The sequence below is a fragment of the Ovis aries genome, chromosome 12, assembly GCF_016772045.2.
Source record: "Ovis aries strain OAR_USU_Benz2616 breed Rambouillet chromosome 12, ARS-UI_Ramb_v3.0, whole genome shotgun sequence".
Lineage (NCBI taxonomy): Eukaryota > Metazoa > Chordata > Mammalia > Artiodactyla > Bovidae > Ovis > Ovis aries.
Genome location: NC_056065.1, coordinates 28149062 through 28166672, shown reverse-complemented (window position 1 = coordinate 28166672; position 17611 = coordinate 28149062). Strand labels below are relative to the sequence as shown.

Below are 17611 nucleotides of genomic sequence, written 5' to 3'. Positions count from 1 at the left end.
GACATATCCCTTCTGTCCTTTGGAGGCTCACAGGCCTGTTGGGTAGACACGATTAGAACAAGAAAAACACTATGAAAACATGCTTCATCATGCCTTGAGAGGTCTGGGTGTGAACTAAGTGAAGCTGGAGGAGGCTTGTGGAGGGGCAGAAAGGGCCTTCCTTGAGAGGTGAGGGTTGCTGTGAGTCTCCCATTTCCAAAGTCCTCCCCGATGTGTTCTCCCTGACCACTTAAGAGAGCATGGAGGTGGGCTGGGGTGGACCAATCCCCTAAGTTCCTCACCGTCTCCCCCTCCCAGCACCAGGCCTTCGAGTACGAGTTTGGAGCCATGTATGCATGGATGCTGTGCGTCTTCACCGTCATCATGGCCTACAGCATCACCTGCCCCATCATTGTGCCATTTGGTGAGTGGCCCTGGAGTGAGTCCCAGGGTAGGCGGGTGGCTGGTTCTGCAGAGTTCCCCAGGACAACCAGCACCAGGACGTCATGGAGCGCCCCAGACAGAGGGCCTCTTGTAACCCCGAGAACCACAAGCTGTGGCTCATAGCCACCAGCCACACCAAATTTAATTTCATGTCTCATGGATTGCTGCCACTGGCCTTGCAAACTGAGACCTCTCTGAGTCCTCCTCCGGTCTGATGGCCTCTGCTGGCTGAGTGCTTCATTCTCAGCTGGTTCTCAGCCAGCAGCACTCGGGGAGGCCGTGTTTGTCACGGTGGCAGCCACTGTCGCCCTCCATGTGGATTACCACACTTCACTCTCTCAGGATCCTTCAAAGCAGGTCTTATTTCTGTCCCCTTTTCACAGAGAAGCACTTAACGCTGTGTTAGTGAGGAATGGAGGCAGGATTTGAACTTAGGACTTTGAAGGCCAAGGTCTCCTTGACTTAGAAGGCCAAGGTCTTGCAAATAAAATACACCTTCAGGAGCTGGCAACAAATGGAAGACTCTGGAAGGAAACAGAACACCCAGGAGACTGTTGACTGAGGTTTAGGAGGAAGTTTTCATTTTCGCTATATAATCTCTTGTACTGTTTTAAAGATCTACAGTAGTGTTACTCTTTCAAAGCAACAACGAAATTTTTTTTTTAAGAACCTGACATAATGGAAGAGGCAGCACCTGCATACCTTCTGTGCCATCCCTGGGTTTAGACCCTTGGGCATCTGTTGACAGCGATGGTGCAGGGGGTCGGCTTGGGTGGGAAAGGAGAGTGGGAGCACTGAGGGGCAAGGGGAGGGTCTCAGCCTGCTGGGGCTGCTCAGTGTGGGAGGAAGTTGAAGCCAGGCATCTGGGTGTAAAATCTCTTCTTTCCCCAAAATGGTCCTAGAACTGCAGTGATCCATGAGGATACACAGAAACCTCTGCTCCCTGGGGTCAGAAAGAGGCTAGGAAAGGGGAAGAAGAGAGGAGAGGAGAGAAGGGGAGGGGAGGGGTTTCGGAGAGTGAGAGCCAGGAGATGCAGGGCTGCCTGGGCTCCAGCTCTGGCACAAAAAGTGCCTCTGGGAGGCAGGGGGCAGAGCGGCCCCTGGTCCCAGGCGAGGTCCAGCTCACAGCCCGGGCTCTGCAGGCCTCATCTACATCCTGCTCAAGCACATGGTGGACCGGCACAACCTCTACTTCGCCTACCTCCCGGCCAAGCTGGAGAAGAGGATCCACTTCGCGGCCGTGAACCAGGCCCTGGCCGCTCCCATCCTGTGCCTCTTCTGGCTCTACTTCTTCTCCTTCCTGCGCCTGGGTAAGGGGTGGAGGGCAGGAGGCCACCCCCAGCCTCCCATTCCCACATCAACACCAGCCAGTCAAATCTCTCACTGCTTTAAGAGCATCAACTCGGTGTCCAATCAGAAGGTGGTACCCCAGGGTGAGGACTGATTGGGTGCAGCACTGACAACCCAGTTCCAAGCTCCTGAGGTCAGCTGTAAGCTGGGGAAGGCCAGGTCCATTGCCCCAGACAGCCTTACAGGGAAGATGAAGGGACTGGACCGCAGGAGAGAGGGAAGTTTGTCTGAGTGATTCTTTTAGGGTCCTCACATGTCACAGTGTGGAGGAGGTAGGGGCAGGCAGGAGGGAAAACTGCTACTCTTGGGAAAAAGGAAAATGCAGAAGAGATGCCTGACTCTTCCCAGGGCACTGGAGACTGGAAGGAACCAACCCAGCAAGGAGGTTGACCTCTTGCCATTGACTCAGTGCCCCAGTGTCCGAAATTGACCCGGGATGATGGCAGCTATTCAGCGCATCACTGTGTGCCCCTGGGGGTGAAGACAGCATCCCAGCTGCTGGAGATGGTGGGAAGGGGGTGGGAATGATGTCTTCTCTTTTATTTTTGGCCTGAGGGAGAAGCCACACAACAGTTCGTGCAGCAGGTGTGACCTCCCTCCATCAAGGCTGGCATCCCTTTGTCCCCAGGTCTGAAGGCTCCCCTCACCCTGTTTACCTTCCTGGTGCTGCTGCTCACCATCCTGGTCTGCTTGGCATATACCTGCTTTGGATGCTTCAGGCACCTCAGCCCTCTCAACTACAAGGTAAAGGGCCCCTCCCCGATCGCTGCCCCGCCAGAGTCTGGCAAAAGATGGTTGGGTTCATCCTCCAGCCCTCCTCCACCTCTTCCCATAGCAACAGATCAGCAGCCCTCTCCAGATTTTATTTATCCACGGGGAAGGCGTGGGTAGTTGGCTGTGATGTGTAGCTTCCCTGCCCTCCCGCTTCCCTGCTCCCTACGCTGCCTTCCCCCTGCCACCCCACGCTGCCTTCCCCCTGCCACCCCATCCTCTCTTGGGCTGCTGCTGGTAGCTTTGTGCCAGCTGGTACTATTATTCTGGGTGTCAATAGTCTGTTTGTTTAGAGGGTGTTAGTTCAGAAAGATCGGTTATGTTTATCATTGCAAGTTTTTGCTGTTATCTGCAGACAGAAGAATCGGCGAGTGACAAAGGCAATGAGGCGGGGGCACACGTACCTCCACCGTTCACAGTAAGTGTGTTTCTCACCCGAGCGCTGAGCACCTGCACAGGCCCAGCCAGATGGGCCTTGCAAACATGCTTTGATCTTCTCTCTTAAGACAGAAGTCCCCTGATCATGTGGCAGGAGGGTTTCTGAATTAATGTCATTTGAGAAGGAATCCCTGGTCCCTCCGGATGTTTTCTCTTGCATGTGTGAAGCCACATCCATCACCGAGAAGATAATTAGTTTTACCACGATACATACCCGTCCCCCTCAGTTTCAGTTCCCTGCTCACTTTCCTTCTCTGCATATTTCATGCTTGGTGAGTTTTTGTTGTTGCTGCTGCTGCTGTTGATTTTTCAATTGGGGGATCGTTACTTTACAATATTGGGTTAGTTTCTGCTGGACAACAGTGTGCATCAGCTGTAAGTACACATATACCCCCTCCCTCTTGAGCCTCCCTCCCACCCCTCGACCCCTCATCTCTTTCCTTCTCTGCATGTTTAATGCTTGGTGAGTTTGGGCCTTTACTGAAGCCATTTCGCAAGGCCCTGTGGTTTGATGAAGGTTTATCAGAGCATTTCATCAGCACCTGCCTATGTGAGGTGCTTCACGAGGCATGAAGAGGGTGTCACACTAACTCCTCTCTGAATTCAGTAGAAGAGCATGGCACCTGCTTTGGAGGAGGGCACTGTTAGAAAGATACCAGGACTTCTTTCCTTCCTCGTTCTCCCCGTTTCTGGCCTCCAGGGTCCTGCCCCTATGCTGGGCTTGGGAAAGGAGAATGGAGCCCCAAGCTCCCAGAGCTATGGCTGCTGGCCTGGCAGATCGGGCTGGGACTGACCGACAGGGCTAGGACAGTGCCGATCTGGGTCAGTAGCAGTGTTCTTTGCGATGGCTCCCTCCCACGTGTCAGGCACTCTTATCAGTGTCTGTCCTTGGATCAGCCCTGGAGGTTTCAGGAAGAGTCATCGCCCAGAGGTACAACTCTTGAGTGTACCTGCCAGACATGGCAGGTGGCGGATGTAAACCCCTCATTCTCAGCCTGGTTTGGGGTTGGCAGCCAGAGTCTGGGATTGAGAGGAAGCACAGCCTACATAGATTTGCTCAGCTACTCAGAAGTCCCACTGACAGCATTCTAAACCTGTCCTGTGTTGATAGACCTGATTCCTATAAAAAGTTGCTCTAGAATTGAGGATGTTTTGTCTCCTCTGAGAAAGAGGTGTGCTTTCTTCTCTAGGACCTTGAGACCATGTGGCTGTGCTTTCTGATTTGCTCTGGCTGCTGGGAGAATGTGCTAGTTGCTGTCTTTTAGGTCCTCATGTCCTAAGCTGATGTTGTTTCTTTATGTGTCCTTAATGAGAATTCTGTGTGTCTTCCTGCTGGAGGGAGTTGGGACAGTAAGGGGAGAATGGGGTCTGGAATCTCATGCCCAGCCCTCCCAAGCACTAACACTCCCATTTGTTGGCAGCCCTACGTGCCCCGGATTCTGAACAGCTCATCCTCAGAGAAAACAGCCCTGTCTCCACAGCAGCAGACCTATGGCGCCATCAACAACATCAGCGGGACTGTTGCAGGGCAGTGTCTGGCACAGAGCCCAGAGGACAGTGTGGCAGCTGCTGACCAGGAGGACTGAGAGCTGGGGAACTGCTGGGCTGGTCCAGGCTCGGGGCCCTGGGGAGTCAGAAGGTGAAGAGACACAGGTGGAGAGGTGGCTGGCCCTCGAGCTCAACCAAGTTTAGGACTTCTTTCCACCTGCTTTAAGCACAGCCAGTCTAAAGAGATGAAAGCAGAAAGGGGCTCTGGCCCTTGGCTGAGCAGGGAGGCGGGACCGCCATCAGGTGGGGTTCTTTTGGGCGCAAGTGCAGACCTGGACTCTCACTTGCTCGCCTGAGGTTCTATTTCTTTCCAAGTCCCCCTCCTGCACAAGCGCCCAGCTCTGTGGCTGGGATGATGGCCCTGGTGATTTTTAGCAGGATCATGTGTTGAAACTGTGTCCCTCCAACCCACAAGTGTGGTGACAGAATCAAGCAAGAGGGGGCTGCACCGTGTGGAAGACCTTCTCCCTCTGAGCATCCAGACACTGCCCACCCCTCTCCGGGCACACACACATACCACCGATAACCAAAGAGGCTGCCGCAGCCACAGGCCTGAGATGGGTTCCTGATGGTGATCCAGGTCCATCCCAGCTTCCCCTCACGGGTACTGGACCCTTCCCACCCCTGCCCCCACCCCAGGAGTGAGTTGCAGGAAGCAGGAGGGTAGTGGGCCAGCACCAGGCTGCAGCAGACTTCTCCACATCCCCACCAGGGTTTTTTTTTTTTTCTTTTCATGTTGCCAGTGACATAGTGGCTGGGTCGGGGTCACCTGGAGTGGCAGGGACCATGAGGACCACTAATAAAGTGCCCACTCAGCCAGACTGCAGAGATCTAGCCTTCTCTGCCTCTTCACATCCAGTGCATGAGGCTCCATCTGAAGCCCTTGATTCCATCTGTCTGTTCCCTCCAGAAGGAACAGTGCTCAAGGCCTCCTTGAAGCCAAGGGAGAACTATACCCACAGAAGGAGGGGCGCAGCCTCTTGCCTTTCTCTCCTGACTAGACCCCATGGCTGCAAGGCTTCTTTGGGCACTTGCTGGAGAAGCTGCCTCCAGGGGGCGCCAGAGGCACAAGCCTGCATGATGGGTGCGGGTGGGGAGAGCTGGGAGGCTGCCTCCAATCACTGAAGCAGGCAGTGAGGGTCCCCAGTAGTCACTTGGCCTTGCTGCCTCTGCTCTGAGCTGCCCCTGGCGGGGACCCGGATGGGCAGAGTGGCCTCTTGGTGCCCCCAACAAGAGTGGAATGGGACATCGCCCCAACACAGGCTGCAGGCTTGCCAGCTCGGCGGGAAGGGGCACCCTATGTGGGATCGGGGCTCAGCAAGTCACTTGTTCCAGCCACTCTCAGAAGAAAAATCATTTATCATCAAAGCCATGTTGCTTAGCAAGTGCAAGTGGGGAGTTTGCGTGGAAGGGTGAGCCTGGGGTCCCAGCATGGGCAGGGGACGGCAGCAAACACATTCCTGGGGACAGGGGCATCTCTCCCCACAGAGGACCAGAGATAGGGACTGGGCTCCTTGCCAGCCCCAATGCTACTGGGAGCTGGGCTGCGAGACCAGGGACTTCTCTGTAAAAGGGTGGGTGTCAGGAGGGAGCCTGCCATGCTAGGGCAGGGGCTGCCAGGGAGGTGACAGCCAGGTCCCGCTGGGGTCACTGCCGCTCCTGCAGCCCCACGAACTTGCGGATGTCCTGGGCGAGCAGCTCTGGCTCCTCAAAGGCGGCAAAGTGGCCCCCACGGGGCATGTAGGAATAAGAGATGAGTTTCGGGTACTTGGTCTTCACCCACTTTTCTGGCAAGTGTATCAGCTCACAGGGGAAGGCAGCAAAGCCCGTGGGCACGTACACCTTCAGCCTGGAAGAGATGGGAGATCTCACTGAGGGGGAGGCCGGGCCGGCTCTCCCGCACAGCCGGGGTTCAGGGAGCTGGGGGGGGGGGTGTCAAATTCGCTCAGCCACATGGATCCATGAAAGGACAGACCTAGGTTTTAAGCACCCACCTCAGCTCCAACCCCATTAGGGCCCTCTTTTCTGGAAGTGCTGCCCCAGCTGGAAAGTGTGGCTGAGGTGGGAACAGAATCCACCTCCCACCTTTGCTCCTTTTTCCCTTTGCTGCTGCCTGAGGGTCTCCTTATGAGATCTGGCAAGGGGTTCCCGAACCATTGTGCCACCTAAGGCTAGCCTTGGCCCTGGGGGAGCCCCTGCGGATGTTTGGGGACCAGGCCTGGCAGCAAAGGGAGCTGCTGTCTCCCTCCATTAGCTTCTGTCTGTGAGCTAATTCTAAAGAGACCCAGCACCCCCGACCTCCTTTAAATTGTATTCCTATTCTACACACCTGGTGCGCACCCAAGGCTTGGCTGTACTTTTCCATATCAAATGTCCTCCTTTGAGTCCAAGCAGGCCACCCTCCTGCTCTCTGTCTCAGGGGCACCCTCCCCAGAAGCCCCTTTCCGGGCTCAGCTGGACTTACGTCTCATGCTTATTGACCTGCGCCAGGTTCTCCTTGTAGAAGCGCTGGGAGGAGGTGATGGTGCCTGTTGTCCAGTAGAGCATGATGCCCGTCAGCAGGTCGTCCAGGGAGAACTTCCTGGGAGAGCAGACAGGAAGGCCACGCTCAGTGCCAGGAGCGCCTGAGAGCCGCCACTTTTAAGCTATGTGTCAGTGCTGTGCCCACCTGGCACGCCTCTTGGGGCCTCACCGCCCACTCAGTGACCTTATTTCTCCCTGTGCTACAGGCAGGCCTGGTCCAAGGTCACCAGTCACCGTGAAGACAGGTAATGTAGAATGATGAGCACGTACAAGGCAGCCTGTCATCCTGGGTGGTATCAGCCAACCCTCTCCCTGACCTGCCTGCAAAGGTTCAGGCCAGATGGGAAGAAGCAGGTGTGGTCAACCGAACCAGGAGCTTGGCTGGTCACCGCTGGGTGGTCTGTGCGGAGGGTGCTGCAGCCTCTGCTCAGCCCACCCCTCAGTGCAGGCCCACCCCTGACCGGTCCTGAGCAGAACCTGGTGTCCGGGCAGCCTTTGGGACCCTGGCACCAGGAGAAGCAGGCAGGGCCAGCAGCTGCTGGGGCATTTGTATTCACCAGCCCCCAGCTTACCTCCTGCCAAACCTGTGTCACCCCAGGAAGGAGCCATGGGCCCTGCAGAGACCCTCCCCCAACATGGTCAGCACAGGATACCCCTTTTCTTCTCTAGGCTGGGAACTGCTGAGCAGGTGAAGCCCACCCAGACTGCAGGGGCCCCCACTCCGGGAGGAAATAATCATTTGGTACCTGTTGTTAGAGCACGCGGCCTGTGGACTCTGGAAAGCTCCATACCCTCTCCGGCCCGCCCGCCCCTTGGGCCGTCGCCCTCTCCAGTTGGTGCGGGCCACTCAGCCCAGCCTGCGTCCACAGCCCGGAACTCTCCATGACCTCCCCCTCTGCCCATGTCAGCGGCTGCGACCCATGGGCCATGCCTCCTGGGCCTCCATTTCCTCACTGCTCTCCCCAACTCATCCTCCACTCGCCAGCCTCTGTCCTTGTCTCCTGGAATAACCACCCACCACTCCTCAGCCCCTCTAGTTTCCCTGACATGCACTCACCCCTTCAGGGTCTTTTTCCTGGGGGCCCTCTGCCACCTTGAACCCTCCTACAGCCCACAGACCCAAGGGGACTCCAGCCCTCCTGACAGCCGTGCTTACCAACCTCAGTTGCCACGTCCTCAGAGGGTCCCAACAGCTGTGTGACCACCCACAGCCTCCCACGCACCCACCTTCCTCTGTGAGGAAGTCTAAGTTCATGGAGCAGCCATCTCTAACTGCCCCTCCCCCCTCACCCCCCAGGCCATTCCCTGGTTGATTCCTGATTCGGGGCTCAGGGGGAGCTGTTGCTCCCTTGTCCTGAGTCCTAAATCCCTCCACCTGCCTCTTCAGGCCCAAACGCCCCTCACCTCCCACATTGTCCCCAGGCCTTCCCTCCCTCCCTCCCCTGCTCTCTCTCCCATGCCTCCTCACTCTGCGCACCAAATATCCTTGCTGCCCAGGCCTCGTGGGGAGGGTCTTCTCCCTAGGTCTGTCCTCCCAGACTCTCTTCTGGAGCCAGTAAGGCTCCTCCCAGCACCCCTGGACGCTGCTCTGCTGTGCTCTGTCTTGAGGAGATCTGCCCTGAGACTCCAACTACTAACTCACCGAGAACACAGTGGGAAGAGCTGCTCCAATTCGACCCCTCACCTAAAGCTCCAGATCTGTGAGCCCAGCTACCAAGTGGACACCCCTGCCCGGGCATCCTGCCAGCATCTCCCACTCGGCCTGTCCGTGACAGAAACCAGCTCAGCCTCTTGGCATCCCTTCCAAGCGCACTGCCTTTGCTCCTATATATCCACCCCATACTCGATGCCTGGACTAAAGAACATTTGCTGCTCCGCCTGCAAGGCTCCTCAGCTCCAGGCAATGAGCTGAGTTGATTCGGCAGAAGCCAATTTGCCAAAAAACAGTCAAAGGTCAGTTGGCTAAGTGTACTTGTTTGCTTCAGCTATTTAGATACAGTTGGTCAATCATATTTTTATCCTCAGAACTGCAATCTAAGGAATGTTCAATTCACCTCTGCCCTGCTCCCAACTAGTGCAGCCTGAGACAGGAGCAGAGAAAGGAGAATCTGAGGGGCACAGGAGGGGGACAGAAGAAGATATTAATGTTAAATATGAAAATAAAGTAAGAAAAGAGGCTTCTCAGAGACAACATCTTCATAAGACACCTTCGTATTCAGGGATTATATTTCTCTTAGCCCTCAGTCCCTCGTCTCTGAAATGCTAGATCTCTAGCCATGGCAGCATGAAGCAGGGATAGAGATAAAATGAACATTTTCAAAACGCAGTTTTGATAACAAAATTAAAACCAGTCAGTGAAAGCTGAACAGTTACAAGAAGCACTTACACTTGGGAACTGGCTTTTAGTGAGTTGGCCAAGTGCTTCCACCTCCCCTGCAGCTCCAAGCACAGCTTGAAAACTACCACAGCAACCATTTCTACCCTCCTGCAGCTAGCGATCTTTCTAGAACACAGATCTGATCATGTCTGTCTGCTGCTCAAAGCTTTGGTTCTCCAGGCACGCAGGTGGGCAGAAACTGCAGGGGGCAGCCCGCGGGCAGTCTGGTTGGCCTCATACCCGGTTCCAGGTATTCGTGTGCAAGGAGCAGGGCCAGACCCCTTGCCAAGGTGCTCTTAGTGGCATCCCATCAACCCTTGGGTGCTGCCCTGTGTGGGACTGGGGAGACAGATCCCATGAGAGGCTCTTCGAGGATCCATCTGTAGGTCTGGCCCCATTGTATTTACGCCAGCCTGGGGACAAATTACCCCTTCCAAGTACACCATGCATTTTAATCAATCCAACTTCTGCTTCTGCTTTTCTCTTTGCCTATATTCCCTTCTTCCACCCTTTCCACCTGGCAAACTCCTATTCATCCTTTAAGGCCCAGGTTAAACAGATTCTCCCAGTCATTTCCCCTCCCTGTCTCTTAAAGCAAATCCCCCTTTCTCTGCACCCCCATAGTCCTTTGCATGTATCTTTAGAGTTCATTTCATCAGACAACTATTTGTGGAGCACCTACTATATGCCCACCTTTACCAGCTGGTGGCTGAAATGGTAAAGAACCTGCCTGCAATGCAGGAGACCTGGGTTCAATCCCTGGGTCAGCAAGATCCCCTGGAGAAGGATATGGCAATCCACTCTAGTATTCTTGCCTGGAAAATTCTATGGACAGAGGAGCCTGACAGGCTACAGTCCATGGGATCTCAAAGAGTTGGACATGACTGGGTGACTTTCACTTCACTTCACTTCACTTAGTACATGCTCAGTGCTGTTTTAGGTGCTGGGCATGGCTTAGACCAAGTCCCTACTTCCGGGGCCAGATCCATACACTCCTTCTCACATATTAGACACTGGTGCTCTGAGTGTCTCTGAAGGAGTAACAAAAGGGCTGGGCCCTGGAGCAGGTGGATCAGGGCCAACCTTGATGAAGCTTGAATCAGGCCAGGGACCTGGGAATCATGTACCGTACAGGCTGCAGCCTTTAAGGTTCCAGGAGACAGGATGGCCTCCCCACATTTTCTGTAGCCACCCTGTAGGACCAGCTTCCAAAAATGATGCAGGCATACAGCCATGATGTCAGGCTCGTCCAGGATTCGGGAGGGACGGTCCTTGGGCTGCTCTCATGTCTTAGTGACAAAGAGGCTCTTGCTGCCCTCCGGACTCCTTGATCCCAGGAGGCTGTTTAGCAAACAGAACCGCCTTGAGCCCTGCATCCTATTTTTTGTATCTCCATTGCGCGGCTAGACCTCTCTGGGCCTCAGCTTCCTCATCCAAAAATTGGGGCTGGGTTGGTCACAGGCTGAGGATCTGTGGGACACCCGACAACAGATGGAGCTCGATGACGATCCCACTCAGAGCAACCAGAGATGAAATCGGTGAGAAGGGAGGCGGGTGAGGAAGGTAAGCCAACAGCAGGCAGGGGTGGATGGGGTCTTACCTCTCCAGGCCTCCATCCTCCAAGTCTCGGAATTCTGAATTGGTCCAGGTAGAAAACTTCTCTAGAATATAGGCAGCCAGTCCCACAGGAGAGTCATTCAGAGCACAGCCTGGTGGGGGAAGAAGCAAGGGAGCGACTCAGGGCTGGGACCAGAGAGCTTGCCAGCAAGAGGGGCGGTACTGGCCCCACAGAACAGCAGTGTGGACAGGAAGCCTGTGTCAGAGCACAGCTCTGCCCTGACTCTTGGGGTGCTCCTGCACCTCACTTCCTTAACCCTGGGCCTTGGAATCCTTACCTGACAAACAGGGATAATACCTCACCCACTACTTCATTGATATCCATATGCTATATGGGCAGCTTCCTTTAAACCAAAGACTACGACTCCAGGTTTTGTAGGATCCAAATGAGAAATATATATAAATGCTGTTTTTAAAAAGTGGTTTTTGTTTTTTTTTTTGTTTCTATTCTGTGATTAGTGAAAAATTAGAAACAACCCAAAAGCCCAAAATAGGGAATCAGTTATAAATAAATATTGATCCACTCATAGGCCCAACGATAAAGCAAGCATTAAAAATGGGATGGATGGGGCTTCCCTGAATGGTGAAGAATCAGCCTGCCAATGCAGGAGACGCGGGTTCCATCCTTGGTCCAGGAAGATCCCACATGCCAAGGAGCAGCTAAGCCTGCGCGCCACAACTACTGAGCCTGTGTTCCAGAGCCTGGAAGCTGCAACTACTGAGTCCACGTGCCACGCTCCTGAAGCCCGCATGTCCTAGAGAGCCTGTGAGCCGTAGTGAGAGAAGCCACCAGAACAAGCCTGCACACCTCAACCAGAGAGGAGCCCCCCCACCCCCCCCGGCCACAATTAGAGAGAGAAAAGCCCGCAGAGCAACGAGGACCCAGCACGGCCCAAAATAAATAAAACTGTTCTTTAAAAAAGAAATCCTTTTTAAAAACGACATGGATGGATCTCACAAGTAAAATATTCAGCTAAAGAAGCCAGACTCAGAAGAGTACCTATTGGAGGATTCCAATGCATACAAAGTATAAAAAGCAGCAAAAGCAATCTATCTGTCAGGTCAGGAGGGTGGCTGCCCTGGGCGTGGGGGGCAGTACCCAGAAGAGGGTGCAGGGGGCTTTTGGGCTGGTGGGTCACGCTCTGTTTCTTAAATGAATGCTGGTTGTATGGACAGATTCCATTTGTGAAAATGCATCAGTCAAAATGTTAGCCAGTTCTTCTGAAGGCCTGGGAGAGGAGAAGTAGGAAACAAGAGGTTATAGGTGATTGTCTTTTCTGTTTTGTGCTTTTTTGCATCTTTCGATTTTTTGACATTGAACATGGGTTACTTTTATAATCAGGGGGAGAAAACTGGTTCTATAAAACACTGTTCTTATTACCGTGAGCTGCCCAAGGTGTGTGAGTATGGACTGTCATGGAACCTCTAAAAGACCACGGGCAAAACAATTCCTGGGTGTCCTCTGAGTGGGGTTCAAGGAGTTTCTAGTGGACCCTTCTTATATCATATGATTGTAAAGGGGGCCTTTCTTCCCTTGTCTTACAGATATTTTACAGGTCTGCAAATTGTTGAAAACTAACAGTAATGCAAGTGAGTCTAGTTCACAGAGAAGCAAGTGAATTTTGTCCAGAGGGTAGATCCTACAGATTCTCTTCACAAGGTTAAAAAAATTTTAAGTTTTTTAATCTATATGAGATGTTGGATGTAAACTTATTGTGGCAATCATTTTACAGAAATCATTATGCTGTACACCTTAAATGTATACAGTGCTGCATGTCCATTATATCTCAATAAACCTGAATAAAAAAAAAATCCAGTGGAGATATACTTGATTATTACCCTGTAGATTTTGACAAGTTTTGTATCTATTAGCCAATTTATTTTAGTGTTCCTAAATGCCTTTGAACTGTTCTATTTTGCATTTTACTAACTGCTTTAGTTAGTTATATAAAATTTTGACATGTGCTCATTTATTTTTATGATTTTATCTTTAAAAAAATCTTTTTTAGAATTTGGAAATTACTTTATTGACAGAGATACATAGTATGCCCCTCCACATTAGTATAGCTATATGATTGAGACCTTAAAAAAAATATCCCTTAACAGGGCCCTGATGGCAGAAGCTCCATCTGTGCTGTCTTCCCTCACTGAATTGGGGAGCTCTCCCAGCCCTGGGGCACCCCTGCTCTTCCCACAGTCCCAGAGCTGATAAACAGTAGGCTTTGTCTTACCCCCTCCTCTGTCCATCTCTAGGCTTCTCCCTGTAGGACTCATGGGTAGAGGGACCAGGGGTCAAAGTCACTAGGAACGCTGATTCTGCTCAGTGAAGCTGTTCAGGAATTTGGCCAGGCAGCGTAAGGGTGGAAAGAGCTCTGAGTCCCTCACAAGAGGTTTTCACCCCACGAGCAGTGTTCCCAGGGTAGGTAAGGCTTCCCCCGCTGGTTGGGAGCCTTGCTGAATGGATTGGATGTAACCTCACCCCCACCCCCCACCGCTGAGCCAGGTGCCTTGCGCCTGCGCACTCACCCACAGTGTCCGGCTTGGTGCTCTGGATGTGCATGTAGCCGCTCTCCCTCAGTAAGCTGAAGAAGATCTTCTTAAAGGGGTATATCAGCTCCATGTCTCTCTCGGTATAACCGAAAAGCCCCCCGAAACACCGTCCCAGAGGAAGGGTCAGGGTGTAGAAATTTCTTAAAATCAAAGCCATGTTCAAGTGCAGGCCCTTGATGTGGCTGGGGGCAGAGAAGGGTCAGGTGAGCCTGGGTGCCATCAAGGACGGGGAAGTTGGGGGGGAGATGGAGGAGGAAGCAACCACAGAGCTGGGGAGCACAGGGCCAGCGCCCATCAGCAGCTGCCCCCTCGGGTGACCACATGAGGTGAAGGAGCAGGCTGGGGAGAAAATACAGGTTCTACAAAGTTCTGGTCAGCTCTCTCCCAGGACTTGGTCCATCAGAAAGGTCTACTCCCTGACTGTCCCCCTCCTCTAGCTGGCTCTCCCTGCCTGGGCAACTGGCCCAGAGTCACCAGTCCTGTGTGACACCAGAGGGAGGGAGGATCTGTGTTGAACTGCCCCAGGCAGAGCTGAGTGACAGGGCCCCTCCCTTATCTCCCCTGGGCCCACAAACATCCCGCCCGTGTGGCCGCTGTGCCGAGCCTCAGACACTGTGCCCAACCTTCCTCCCTACGCAGACATTCACCTCGCACGGGCTATGCACACACACCTCCATACATACACACAACGCCTGACAGCCACCCTCACCTGGGCACCAGCTGGGCCATGTTGGTGCAGATCAGGGCCCCCCAGTCCCCGCCTTGAATATAGAATTTCTGGAAGCCCAACCGCAGCATCAGCTTATAAAAGATCCTGGCAGTGGCCACTGTGTTGAAGCCTGGTTGTTAAGGGGAGAGAAGAATCATGGGAGGTCACACATTTGGTCCTGCCAGAGACCTTTGCGATTTCTCACCACCACCCCCCTCCCCGCCCACCCTGCCCTAGGCTGAGGGGAGAGCAGCTCAGAGTGGGTGAGAAGGAATCCTGGGGCCCAAGGGTGGGGTGCCCAGTGCCCAGAGGCAGTGCTCCTGGTGCTAGCCCGGGTGCAGGAGACGGTGAGGCCAGCCCTGCTGAGGGTCCATGGGTCCACACTGTGTGCAGTGCTTAGTCAGCCTTGCTGGCCCAGAATAACACAGAGTCCAGATGTGGACCCGCCCCGAGTGGGCAGCTCCTAAGGACACGAGCATCCAGGCCCTGAGCCCACTCTGGACAGTCATGACTCTGCCCGGTCCCTGGCCCGCCACGCCCCTCAAATCCTGAGAAGACACACTGGCCCTTTGGCAATCAAATCATCCCCATTGCTTCTCTTTCCTCAGGGCTCAGACCCTCCCCTCCCCCCAGCTCCCTCAGGCTCTGAAGGAAGCCGGCTCCCCACCCTGGGGCAGGTGCCCGGCCCGCAGCAGCCCCATACCCTTCTTGGAGGATGCCTCGGAGAAGCCATAGCCAGGAATGGATGGACAGATGACTTCAAAAACATGCTCATCACTCAGGCCGTGGTTCTTGGGGTCAGTCAGGAGCGGGATGATCTTATAAAACTCGTAGAAGGAGCCAGGCCAGCCGTGCACCATCAGCAAGGGCTTTGGGGTTTGGCCGGAGGGGAGGTTGGGGGGCTTCACGTGGATGAAGTGGATGTCCAGGCCTGGGGAGACAGGACACAGCCAGGGCTGGGGGAGAGGGCCCTGTGGTGGGGAAGGCTGCCGTCGCAGCTCTCGGGGCAGCCAGTCAGGCTTTGCGCCCGCCTGAGCGGGACCATGGTGCTGCCACCCCGGGTGCCCCACGGGTGCTGACCACAGTCACCACCAGTGGCGCTGGTTGAACGCTTACACTGAGCTCCAGACCCCCCACGGGGCTTACTCCCAACCACCTGCAAGTGATGGACTGCTGTGGCCCTGCAGGTGAGAATGTGAGCTGTCTGTGAGGCTGGGCCAGGCTGCTCTCAAACTGCTGCTCGTGGCAACGCTCAACGTATTCACTGTTTAATAATTTACAAATTGTGGAAGGGGCAGGTAGCCCTATATATCCAGCAGTAGAGAATGAAACCAGAGAAGGCAATGGCACCCCACTCCAGTATTCTTGCCTGGAAAATCGCATGGATGGAGGAGCCTGATAGGCTGCAGGTCGCTAAGAGTCGGACACGACTGAGCAACTTCACTTTCATTTTTCACCTTCATGCATTGGAGAAGGAAATGGCAACCCACTCCAGTGTTCTTGCCTGGAGAATCCCAGGGGCGGGGGAGCCTGGTGAGCTGCCGTCTATGGGGTCACACGGAGTCGGACATGACTGAAGTGACTTAGCAGCAGCAGCAGCAGAGAATGAAACAAATTATAGTTTAACAGTACACTGTAAGGGACTTCCCAGGTGATGCTAGTGGTAAAGAATCTGCCTGCCAACACAGGAGATGCAAGAGACCCAAGCTGGGAAGATCCCCTGGAGGAGGAAATGGCACCTCACTCCACTACTCTTGCCTGGAAAAATCCCATGGACAGAGGAGCCTGGTGGGCCACAGTCCACGGGGTTGCAGAGAGTCAGACATGCCTGAGCTATGATCACACAGTACACTGTAATACAGTAGAGTCCCTGTAATACAATAGAGTCATCTAAAATGACAGTGTCCGTGTGCATTGAATATGGAAATCAGTCCTGTATATGTTGCTAAGTAGTAAAAGCAAACTATGAAGCCAGATCCATGGTATGACCCAATTTCTGTAAATACTTACATGTATGCATATATTTATATGGTGTGTATAGGAATTTTAAAGTCTGAAAAGATAAACTACAAAAATGTAAAAAGTAGTCCTTTCTGAGCAATAGAATTTCAAGCAAATCATAGTCTTTTTTGTGGTTGTATAAACTTTAAAATTTTTCTACAATGGACATATGCATAACTTTTTTTTTAAGTGGAGAAAATTATTTTAAGGTAGAGTGCTGGGCATTGAAACAGCACCCTGGCCAAAGATGGGTGAATGGATTCCAGGCACCCCCCTCCCCCCCACCCCCGGAGTCCCTTTGAGAACAGTCTCTTCCCAAGCAAGTGGGTGTTCATAGCAAACACGGCCAGGGAGGCTGTCACACCTCCACCATGAGGGCTGGCATTGACAGCAAGGTCTGTGGTTTATTCACTCTACAAATAATACGTGCTTTCTGTAGGAAACAGAAAACAAAGATAAATCAAAAGCCAGGGGCGGGGAATCACATGTAATCTCATGATCTGAAGAGAACACTGTGTTACCTGTCCAACATTTTAAAATAATTTTTTAATTTGGGGACAATTTTAGATGTATAGAAAAATAGTGGAGCTAGTACTGGAAGTTCCCATATACCCATATTTAGTCTCCCCTACTATTAACATCTCGTGTTAGGATGTACATTTACTATAACGCATGAGCCAGCACTGATACATTAATAACTAAAAGTTCATATTTTATGTATTCAGATTTCCTTAGGTTTTTTTTAAGTTTTAAGTGGTGGTAGGAACATTTAACACGAGACCTATTGTCTTCACAAAGGGTTTTTTTTTTTGCCTGTTTTCCCACAGTTTTAAGTGTGTTGCACAGTGTACAGTGTTGCTATCTATAGGTTCAGTGTCATTCAGTGGCTCCTTAGAATTCGCGTGTGTGTTGCGTGTATGTATCCAGTCACTGAGTTGTGTCCAACTCTTTTGAGACCCCATGGACTGTAGCCCGCCAGGTTCCTCTGTCCATGGGTTGCCATTTTCTTCGCCATACTTAGAATTTACTCGTCTTGGATAACTGAAACTTTATACCCGGTAATTAGTAATTCTATAGTTCCCCACCTCCCAGCCCTTGGCAGCCACCATCCTACTCTCCGCTTCTATGAGCGCAACAATTTTAGATATCTCATATAAGCGGAATCATGCAACCTTTCCCCCTTCTGTGACTGGCTTATTTCACTTATCGTAATATCCTCGAGGTTCGTCCATGTCATCACATCTTATGAGATTTCTTTCCTTTTAAAGACTGAATAATACTGGTACATACACACATACAATGGA

The 17611-nt window shown here is 52.8% G+C and overlaps 2 protein-coding genes across 6 annotated transcripts in view; one reads left to right on the top strand and one right to left on the bottom strand.

The window, feature by feature from the left end:
* TMEM63A (transmembrane protein 63A) overlaps nucleotides 1-5351 on the top strand; it is a 37019-nt gene extending 31668 nt beyond the window's left edge. For both annotated transcript variants that reach the window (XM_060396053.1, XM_004013629.5), the window contains exons 20-24: nucleotides 298-403; nucleotides 1566-1733; nucleotides 2402-2517; nucleotides 2900-2962; nucleotides 4404-5351. In XM_060396053.1, the coding sequence (XP_060252036.1) occupies nucleotides 298-403; nucleotides 1566-1733; nucleotides 2402-2517; nucleotides 2900-2962; nucleotides 4404-4568 (618 nt within the window). In that variant the 3' untranslated portion in view covers nucleotides 4569-5351. The remainder of the gene's footprint in view (nucleotides 1-297; nucleotides 404-1565; nucleotides 1734-2401; nucleotides 2518-2899; nucleotides 2963-4403) is intronic.
* Nucleotides 5352-5873: 522 nt separating this feature from the next.
* Nucleotides 5874-17611, bottom strand: part of EPHX1 (epoxide hydrolase 1) — a 37937-nt gene continuing 26199 nt past the window's right edge. For all 4 annotated transcript variants that reach the window (XM_012187144.4, XM_060396054.1, XM_015099174.3 and 1 more), the window contains exons 4-9: nucleotides 15010-15237; nucleotides 14307-14436; nucleotides 13574-13779; nucleotides 11031-11139; nucleotides 6995-7111; nucleotides 5874-6379 (exon numbers count right to left, since the gene is read on the bottom strand). In XM_012187144.4, the coding sequence (XP_012042534.2) occupies nucleotides 6178-6379; nucleotides 6995-7111; nucleotides 11031-11139; nucleotides 13574-13779; nucleotides 14307-14436; nucleotides 15010-15237 (992 nt within the window). In that variant the 3' untranslated portion in view covers nucleotides 5874-6177. The remainder of the gene's footprint in view (nucleotides 6380-6994; nucleotides 7112-11030; nucleotides 11140-13573; nucleotides 13780-14306; nucleotides 14437-15009; nucleotides 15238-17611) is intronic.